We start from the raw sequence: 10,750 nt of genomic DNA, 5'->3' as shown, positions 1-10,750 counted from the left end.
CACACCTGTCAGGTGGATGGATTATCGTGGCAAAGGAGAAATGCTCACTAAAAGGTATGTAAACAAATTTGAGCACACAATTTGAATGCACGCACACATGAATGCACATTTGACAATTATCATCATAGCCCTTTGCAATAGCCGATTAAATGATACAAAATGCAAAAACATCAATGCATGAGTACAAGGTAAGTCAAGTCATGTACAAGATCATCAACTTTATTGGTGTATCTGTACATACTACTCTTACAGTGTACTGCTTCTGAAGACTTACAGTTCTCGGTCTTAACAAATACACACAATAACATGCCTGAAGAGGACCAGGAAGGAAGAGAACAACTGCATGAACAACTAAGTTCTCCCAGGGCATTGTGGTTGGGACCAAGACCTTTGTCATTGTATACAGGGAGTGGGCTGAGATTAGAATAATATTTCATATCTCATTATGACTGCAAGAAAAACATATTCATAGCATGTTTTTTTTCTAGTTTATCTACGTCTTTATCTCTCCTACTTCCGCTCTCACTACCCTCATAAGTTTATTTTCATGGTCTTTGGTGTCAAAGCCATTAGCACTGTAAAGTACGAAAGAACACCAACTGTTTTCGAAGCACTTGCTTTGCAGGTCGGCTAACCTACTCCTAACATACGAACAAATGACGCCCGATGCAGGAAAAACACTTTGGAAAGCTTTTTCTGAACCATTGTCTTGTTCGCTCATACTGATGGTGATCAAACAAAAAACAGTATTCTAGAAGGGGAATCGCCAACATACTTAAGTGTGGTCTAAAGCAACCTAAATCATCTCTTACACCAAGGTAAGAATTCATCAGTGTACTTTGTCACAATGACACACCCAACTACACGAAAGCCACCAAAGTTTGGAATAACCTTTGACCTGTATGTCAAACCAAACACTGTGTAATCTACTGTTCACCATCCCTCCTCTTCCCTGACCCTTTCCCTGATGTAAACTAATAGAAATATAAGTACAGTACCATTTTTTAGGGGTACATTTATTAAGCTTTTTAAAGCTTTATATCCTATATGCAACCGCAAAATGTTTTGTCTGATCCTGACTATTCTTCTATTCCATAAAAGATGAGATCTATCTTTTCAAAACTTCCTAGAAACTGCAAAGCTAAATATGTTACTAGTATCCTAAAGTTAACAATCTAATAAAATAGAAGATGTATCTTAAAGAGGCTATGCTGCAAACCAGTGCTTCAGCTATTTCAGTCCCTGAGAAACTGTTTATTGGCACATGCAGTTTGTTTAAGATGGACATATGTGGAACCAGCTTTATATCCTGATGCAGACACACATATAGTACCAGTCAAAAGTTTGGACACACCTAATCGTTCAAGGGTTTTTCTTTATTTTTACTGTTTACATTGTAGAATAATAGTGAAGACATCCAAATTATGAAATAATACATATGGAATCATGTAGTAACCAAAGTGTTAAACAAATCAAAATATATTTTATTTGATTTAAAGTAGACACCATTTGCCTTGATGACAGCTTTGCACAGTCTTGAAGGAGTTCCCACATATACTGAGCACTTGTTGGCTGCTTTTCCTTCACTCTGCGGTGCAACTCATCCCAACCCATCTCAATTGGGTTGAGGTCAGGTGATTGTCGAGTCTAGGTCAACTGATGCGGCACTCCATCACTCTCCTTCTTGGTCAGATAGCCCTTATACAGCCTGGAGGTGTGTTGGGTCATTGTCCTGTTGAAAAACAAATGATAGTCCCACTAAGTGAAAACCAGATGGGATGGCTGTGGGATGGCTGCAGAATGCTGTGGTAGCCATGCTGGTTAAGTGTGCCTTGAATTCTAAATAAATCACAGACAGTGTCACCAGCAAAGCCCCATCACACCTCCTCCTCCATGCTTCACGATGGGAACCACACGTGGAGATCATCCATTCACCTACTCTGCGTTTCACAAAGACACGGTGGTTGGAACCAAAAAAATTGACAGATTTCCACCGGTCTAATGTCCATTGCTCGTGTTTCTTGGCCTAAGCAAGTCTCTTCGTCTTCTTGGTGTCCTTTAGTGTTTTATTTGCAGCAATTCAACCATGAAGGCCTGATTTCACGCAGTCTCTTTTGAACAGTTGATGTTGAGATGTGTCTTTTAACCCAAATATAAGCTCCTTTTAGTCCAATGTTTGTAAACAAAGTACTTAAAAAAATATATATATATATTTCCCCTTTATTGAACCAGGTAGGCCAGTTGAGAGCAAGTTCTCATTTACAACTGCGACCTGGCCAAGATAAAGCAAAGCAGTGCGACAAAAACAACACAGAGTTACACATGGGATAAACAAATGTACAGACAATAACACAAAAGAAAAATTGATATACAGTGTGTGCAAATCTATATACAATGTAAACAAACGCTATTTAGCCCCCCCAAAAAAATGTAAATTATAATTTTGTTATCATGCATGGTCTATCATTGCATCCATAGCTCTGTATATGAATTTGAGAGTGGTTACATTTTTCCAGCCCCATCCCTCAGCTGGGGCCTGTTGCACAAAACTAGGATAAGGGATTAAGCCAGGATATCTTGGTGATCCTGGCTCAATTGATCCGTAATCCGGTTGCACTAAAGATGGATAGGGGGCAGGAGGATATGTTATGGTATAAATTACCATGGAGATTTATTCTGTGGAGCTAGCCTGCTCCAGACCAGGCTAAATTCCAGGATCTATTTAATCTCATCCCTAATGTCAGTCAGCAGTCACCACAAATGGAAACCAATAGTTATTTCACTGCTCACTATACATTGTTATCACATATAACTAGACCCACTGTTATTATTTAAACGTTTGTGATCATTAATTTCAATGATTTTGGATAAAAAATGATTTTTAGATGATGTTGCTATCATTAGATAATTTACAGTTTCCCATAGACTATAAGGCTATATATAAAATGATAGAATATTAGGGCCACAGAGGGGAAAAAAAACACAAGTCATAATATTGTAACCAGTTGTTTTAAAGGAGGACAGTTGTTAAAATGACAGATGTGGGGCATTTCGTGAAATTGTACTTCAGTATGGTTTCATAAACAAAGACATGCTGATGTGCCAGAATATTAAGTATCACATTGTCATAAGTATCAAAACTGTAAAAACAATATGTAGCTTTTCTGCAGAAAGAACCAGCCTCATAAATTTATGACTTTATCCTTTTTCTTCAGTGTGGCCCTAGTACTCTGTCATATAAACAAATACACATTCCATATGAATATAAAAACACAATGTGTAACATTATGTTCCTTTATTGAATAAGGACAAAACAAAGCAGGTAAACCATCAGCTCCTTTCGAAACTGAAGTCACAGTGACTCTACAAGATGGAAAGCACAGAATCCAAGCATATTATACAAAATGATACATACACATTCAAAGGTCTGTATATAACACACCCTGCATGTCTGCACACTAAAATAAATGCAGGACAAATCCATACACATCAACTGAACAGACAAATGAATGGATGCAGTAGCCTCCCTGCAGCCTTGTATTACACACAGTATACCGCACAAACATCATAAGAGGCCAAATTCGTCAAAAAACGAACCCAAAAAAACCCAAATTCCTCTGCCACCGCAGGACATATTTAACCAAAATTGAAAGCACACATACTAACTAAAATAATTCAACACATATTGGTCCCTCAGCAGCCGACCACTGTCGTCATCAGGGAAGATTGCCGGATTGTCCCAGTCCATGGCTGGTGGCACTCTGGGGGCCCTCTCCTTCCTCAGGCAGGCCACATTGTGGAGGACAGCACAAGCCACAGTAATATCACATGCCCTAACAGGGCTGACCCTTAATTTGTGAAGGCAGTGAAAGCGTGCCTTCAGGAGGCCAAAGGTCATTTCAACTCTGGCCCTGGTCCTGGCATGGGCATGGTTGTAGGCCTGCTGTGCTTCCTGGGGGTCTGTGAAAGGTGTCAGGAGAAAAGGCTGGCAGCCATACCCCCTGTCTCCCAGCAACACACCAGAGAATTCACCTGTCAACACAAAATCTCATCATTACTACCTCATAAACACAGTGATATTCTTGACACAGCCATGATGGTTATAAATAGGGGTTGTGTGGCTTACCTTGTGATAGGCACTGATAGATTTCAGAGGCCCGAAAGATTCTGGAGTCATGGACTGAGCCAGGCCATTTTGCCACAACATTGCTGATCACACAGTCAGCATTGCAGACCATCTGAAATCATAAGATGAGGAATATTACACCAATCAATGCACATCACTGGCAATGCAGAGTGTTCGTCAATGGACAATATCAAAAAGTTATGTTCACCTGAACATTAATGCTGTGAAAGGATTTCCTATTCACAAAATCGGCCTCATGGGCACCTGAGGGGGCTTTTATCCTTATGTGTGTGCAGTCCACTGCACCAATGACATTGGGGAAACCTGTCACACAAAGTAATGAGTATCCTACTATGTGTTAACAGTTGTCCTGTAATTTGTAGATCCTCTTACCTGCAATCCTATAGAACTCCTCTTTGATGTCACAGAGTCTTCTGTGGCCAGGGAAGGAGATGAAGACATCTGCTAATGCTTTGATAGCCAGACACACACTCCTTATTGTGCGGCAAATTGTGGCCTTGTTCAGCTGTTCTGCATCCCCCACTGAGTACAGGAAGGCTCCACTAGCAAAAAAGCGCAAGGCCACACAAACCATTTGCTCCACACTCAGTGCATGGCTCCGTGCAGTGCGGTGCTTAATCCTGGGACCCAGTAGTCTGCATAGATACCTGATGCCATCTGCAGAAAACCTGTATCTTTCATATAGATGGTCATCAGGGAAGGCCAGTGGGTCCAACCGGTCCCTGAAGACCCTTTCTCGCCTGAAGGCTCTCCTCAGCACAAGTGCTTCTTCATCCACCACATCTCGCACGAATGGGCATGCCATTGTCAGAGCAGAAAGGAACACACAATTTTGGGCCTTCATATAGGCTAGTGGCCACACCTGGTGCTGGGGGGGTGGGCAAAAGAGGGCCATGCCTTATAACGATGACTTGGTTGTACTGATTGCTGGGAAAATAAAAAAAAACTTAGAAAGATGCCACCGTCCTGTGTGCTCACAATAAGAGCTCATATGTCATGGCTCACTTGACTTTACGAGAATATACCTAATTTTTATTTTGAGCTGTGTCATCTTCTTGGAGCTGGGGGAGGAAAGAAAAATAATGATTAATACATTTGTGTTACAGTTAGCATACAGTGTACATTGAAGGCATATCTCACCTCCCTCTCAAGTTTTTTTATTTCAAGGTCCAGTTTCCTAATTGTCCTCTTTTTTATTTCGGACTCCAGTGCAAGATTTTCCATCTTTTTCTTCTTGTACTGAATGTCTATGTCTGCCAGTTCTATTTGGCGCCGGAGGTGGTTGCCATACAACTTTCTGATAGCTTGTGAGCTCTGTGAACACAATACAATTAGCGCAGCTGGAATTTGGCAGGATGTGGTGTCCTTTTATTAATACGCACTATGTTGCCAGGCTGGTTTTCCCACTGTATAGCATCTGGGTCCTGTAAAAGAAATTAGATTTTTTGATTTTGATGAGGACTCCTCACCATTGTAGAGTAAATAGTACTTTCACAGTCTTAACATGATACCTCATGCCTTCTGGAATCCAGAGAGATGGTCTCCTCCTCATCATCGTCTCCATCATGTGCTGTTGCTGCTGCACTGGGGCCTTCACCCTATCACATTTAATCGGATTCATATTGAAGCTAGTAGACAAGACATGCCAGGCCTACAGTATGCCTTTGATGGAGTACTCACTGGATCAGCATCGTCTGGTGCTTGTGCTGGTGGCTCTAACAGGAACACAGTGCTGCCAGACACTGCAAGGCAATAGGTAAACCAAAGTCAGACAGTCCAAATTGATTCAATATGAATGTGGTTGTATCCCGTGTAGAGATGGAAGGACATACCTTGAATGAAGCGGGTGGCATCTTGGGAGGAACCTATGCTCGTCTCTTTCCCCCCAGGGATCCCCTCTAAGACGGGCCTGCCTTTATTTAGCTCCAAGGCCATGTCCTCTGCTGGGGTAAGGTCAGCCTTTGGTGACCCACCACCCGTGCCTTGTCTGTGGGTATTCTTTTTCACTGCTAAAACAGTACAGACAATGTGTGAGCAGGCACCTTCTGGGTACAATATATGCTTGTGCTTTGTTAAATATTAGTCAGGGACCATACCATTCTGCAGAATGTTCTTGTATTTGATTTTGACCTGCTGCCATGTCCGTTTTGGCCCGTTCATGTTTAATCTACACACACACACACACACACATTTAATGGAGTCACACTGCAAAAAATTACTTGGTATTTTTGTCTTGTTTTCAGTAAAAATATCAAAAAATTTATCATAGCTTTATACAGTGTGATGGAGTTACTTTACACAATTTCACTCATATCTGCAGTGCATTTCAATTAAAAATTTAACCGTTTCATAATTACAGTACAACTGCATTTTTGGAGATGTGAATTAAATATTTGAATTGTAATTGTGATGTTTCAGCGGAGCGGTGAGTGTGTAATTGTGCACTACTTACGCATTCAGGCGGTCTGCAATACTTTGCCACGCTTTTTCTCTTTGCTTTATCACTGTGGCGGTGTTGCCTTTCTTCTTAATTATATCTTTTACCTCCTCGTATGCCTCCATGAGGATTTGTGCTTCCGACGGGGAAAAGTACGCGGCTCTAGTTGCCATGGTAAATCAGTTAATCTGTGATCTGTGGCGGGGTCTATTTGAGTGAGCCGTGAGCGCGCACCTATCCAGGATTGGTTTCACCTGGCTTAATGAATCCGTGTCTGCTCATCCTGGCTTGGTCTTTGTGCAACCAATTAAGCCTGGACGCATGTTTTGGCTTCATTGAGCTCAGCTGAGTCATTTATCCCGGATGTCTTAATTCTACTTTTGTGCAACAGGCCCCTGGTTACCGAATCAGTGGCGGGGACTCCGCTTTGTTATTGTTTGTAATGATCAGCTTCTGCCAGGCTGAGTCTAGTGAATTAGCCCCCTCTATTGCCACTTTTACATATTTACAGCGAAAAGCAGGCATGAGTGTATTGCTTTGGAAATGTATTAACTCAGGTATTCCCAAACTGGGGTACGGACCATGACATCAGGTGTATGCCAAATACAAATGTGATTCACATTTAAAAAACGGGGCTCACCTGAGTAGCCTCGTTTCACTGCCAAAGTTAAATTTTATTTATCTAGTGTTCAGTAAAATAACAACACAATGTCAAATACAGGTAGCCTCGTCAAATACTTAACATCCAATCACATTAACCATTACTCTCTTGCAGGAATTCCAATAACGGTCTGTATGTAGCCAAATGTAGCTGCTGCTCATGTTGGTATCTGTACTGATGGCGCAAAAGCTATGACAGGGAGACATAGTGGAGTGATAAGGCGCATGCAAGCAGTTGCTCCCGACGCCACTTGGGTACACTGCAGCATCCACCGAGAGGCTCTTGCTGCCAAGGGAATGTCTGACAGCTTGAAAGATGTTTTTGACACTACAGTGAAAATTGTTAACTTTGTTAAAGCAAGGCCCCTGAACTCTTGTGTATTTTCTGCACTATGCAATGATCTGGGCAGTGAACATGTAACGCTTGTACAATATACAGAAGTGCACTGGTTATCAAGGGGCAAAGTATTGACACGTTTCTTTTAAATTGAGAGACGAGCTTAAAGTTTTCTTTACTAACCATCATTTTCACTTGTCTGACCGCTTGCAAAATGACGAGTTTCTCACACTACTGGCCTATCTGGGTGATGTTTTTTCTCGCCTGAATGATCATAAACTAGGATTACAGGGACTCTCCACAACTATATTCAATGTATGGGACAGAATTGAGGCTATGATTAAGAAGTTGGAGCTCTTCTCTGTCTGCATTAACAAGGACAACACACAGGTCTTTGTATGATTTTTTTTGTATGCAAATAAACTCAAGTTTACGGACAATGTCAAATGTGATATATCGAAGCACCTGAGTGAGTTGAGTGCGCAATTATCTATCAATCGACCAATCAAATGTATTTATAAAGCCCTTCTTTCATCAGCTGATGTCACAAAGTGCTGTACAGAAACCCAGCCTAAAACGCCAAACAGCAAGCAATGCAGGTGTAGAAGCACGGTGGCTAGGAAAAACTCCCTAGAAAGGCCAGAACCTAGGAAGAAACCTAGAGAGGAACCAGGCTATGACGGGTGGCCAGTCCTTTTCTGGCTGTGCCTGGTGGAGATAACAGAACATGGCCAAGATGTTCAAATGTTCATAGATGACCAGCAGGGTCAGATAATAATAATCACAGTGGTTGTAGAGGGTGCAACAGGTCAGCACCTCAGAAGTAAATGACAGTTGGTTTTTCATAGCCGATCATTCAGAGTATCTCTACCGCTCCTGCTGTCTCTAGAGAGTTTAAAACAGCAGGTCTGGGACAAGGTAGCACGTCCGATGAACAGGTCAGGGTTCCATAGCCGCAGGCAGAATAGTTGAACTGGTGCAGCAGCAAGACCAGGTGGACTGGGGACAGCAAGGAGTCATCAGGCCAGGTAGTCCTGAGGCATGGTCCTAGGGCTCAGGTCCACCGAGAGAGAATTAGAGAGAGCATACTTAAATTCACACAGGACACCAGATAAGACAGGAGAAATACTCTAGATACAACAGACTGACCCTAGCCCCCCGACACAAACTATTGCAGCATAAATACTGGAGGCTGAGACAGGAGGAGTCGGGAGACACTGGGGCCCCGTCCGACGATACCCCCGGACAGGGCCAAACAGGCAGGATATAACCCCACCCACTTTGCCAAAGCACAGCCCCCACACCACTAGAGGGATATCTTCAACCACTAACTTAATATCCTGAGACAAGGACGAGTATAGCCCACGAAGATCTCCCTCACGACACGAACCCGAGGGGGGCGCCAACCTGGACAGGAAGATCACGTCAGTGATTCAACCCACTCAAGTGACGCACCCCTCCTAGGGCCGGGATGGAAGAGCACCAGTAAGCCAGTGACTCAGCCCCTGTAATAGGGTTTGAAGCAGAGAATCCCAGGGGCAAGAGGGGATTACGCAAGTACTTTCCCGAAACTGATGACACAAACAACTGGAATCTTATCCCTTTCATGCCCTGCCTCCAGTCCACTTATCTATTTCTGTACAAGAGAGCCTCATCGAAATTGCAACAAGCGGTTCTGTGAAAATTGAATTTAATCAGAAGCCACTGCCAGATTTCTGGATTGGGCTGCGCTCAGAGTATCCTGCCTTAGCAAATCGCGCTGTTAAGACACTGATGCCCTTTGCAACCACGTACCTATGTGAGAGTGGATTCTCGGCCCTCACTAGCATGAAAACTAAATACAGCCAGACTGTGTGTGGAAAATGATTTAAGACTGAGACTCTCTCCAATACAACCCAACACTGCAGAGTTATGTGCATCCTTTCAAGCACACCCGTCTCTTTAACCTGTGGTTAATGTTATTCACAATTATTCACCATTTTAAATGAACAAATAAGGTTTTACATGTAAGATAGTTAATTAAAGTGCAAAATTATTGATTATTATTATTATTTGTGCCCTTATTTGTGCCCTATTTATGCCCTGGTCCTATAAGAGCAAAAAACAACATTTGAGAGTGCGCTGACCCTGGTGCTAAAGGGGGTATGCAGCTGGAGGTTGAATGTTTGAAGGGGTACGGGACTATAAAAAGTTTGGGAACCGCTGCTACCTGATTGATTGAGTAGTCTGTTCATAACATTTCATTTGGTTAGACTGCTTAAGGGTGGCGTACGCCGCCTGCCCAACTGTAAACGATTTAATAGAGTTTTAAAAAATGCATGTTCATTGAGCAGCTTTTGTTCTGAAGTAGTTATCTATTGTGGAGCATTGTAAAACTTTAACATTTAAAACAACAATCCAGGCATTGCATGTAAAGTTCTTGTTGACCCTTACTATAATGCCACAGTTTTTTTATGGTGGACAAACTATATATAACTGCAACAAGCAACTATTTCAAAGATTTTACTGAGTTACAGTTCATCGAAGGAAATCAGTCAATTGAATAGAATTCATTAGGCCCCACTCTATGGATTTCACATGACTGGGCAGAGGCCCACCCACTTGTGAGCCAGGTCCACCGACTGGGGAGCCAAGCCCAGCCAATCTGAATGAGTTTTTCTATAGACAGAAATAGCATTTCCCATCATCCTGGGATCAGATAAGAAGATGATTACACATCGGCTCATCCATGACACCTGTTTGAGAAGATTTTTTGATCAAAGGTTTGTATTTAGAGTTTTATGGTGGTGTGCAAACCAGCTTTTTAGGTGAATTACCTCAAAATCCTGTTTGCGAAGTTTAAGGTTTTTGAATTAAAGGTTCTTCTGTGCAAATCAGCTTATTAGGTGCATTAGCCTACTGCCTGTTTGAGATGCCTGCATGTCATGCTGTTCCTTCTGCTGTTGAATTGTGCCTGGGGCATATTTCTAACAGACGACCTAGAGATGCTGCAAATCAATAAGCTGTCTGCACCGCATCAAGCCAAACCACACCCATATATGAGACAGGTTTACCAGCTCCTACACACACAAGAGGCCCAGGACTGGTGCAGAGTTTACAAAGAGTCCTGGGTAGGAGCCTAACTTGAAACGGTTACCATAAATAAGATGTTTTCCTGACATTGATTGGT

General features: G+C 42.3%; 1 protein-coding gene across 3 annotated transcripts; it reads right to left on the bottom strand.

Annotated features, from left to right (window-relative positions):
• Nucleotides 1-3,259: 3,259 nt before the first annotated feature.
• Nucleotides 3,260-6,974, bottom strand: LOC139534944 (putative nuclease HARBI1). 3 transcript variants are annotated; one of them, XM_071334494.1, is made up of 10 exons: nt 6,244-6,972; nt 5,980-6,156; nt 5,828-5,889; nt 5,659-5,745; nt 5,530-5,571; nt 5,288-5,461; nt 4,520-5,208; nt 4,335-4,450; nt 4,127-4,238; nt 3,260-4,032 (listed from the first exon to the last, which is right to left on the bottom strand). In XM_071334494.1, exons 7-10 carry the CDS (start codon nt 5,040-5,042, stop codon nt 3,662-3,664), a joined length of 1,122 nt encoding a protein of 373 aa, XP_071190595.1. In that variant the 5' UTR covers nt 5,043-5,208; nt 5,288-5,461; nt 5,530-5,571; nt 5,659-5,745; nt 5,828-5,889; nt 5,980-6,156; nt 6,244-6,972; the 3' UTR covers nt 3,260-3,661. The 3 variants fall into 3 exon arrangements, with proteins under 3 accessions (XP_071190595.1, XP_071190598.1, XP_071190597.1); XM_071334497.1 differs by having other exon boundaries at nt 4,335-5,208; nt 6,244-6,974; XM_071334496.1 differs by lacking the exon at nt 4,335-4,450 and having other exon boundaries at nt 6,244-6,974.
• Between the last annotated feature and the right edge of the window lie 3,776 nt (nt 6,975-10,750).

The sequence above is a fragment of the Salvelinus alpinus genome, chromosome 11 (genome assembly GCF_045679555.1).
Source record: "Salvelinus alpinus chromosome 11, SLU_Salpinus.1, whole genome shotgun sequence".
In the NCBI taxonomy this organism is placed as follows: Eukaryota; Metazoa; Chordata; class Actinopteri; order Salmoniformes; family Salmonidae; genus Salvelinus; species Salvelinus alpinus.
Note: the sequence above shows the minus strand (reverse complement) of the source record. Positions and strands in the feature narration are given on the sequence as shown.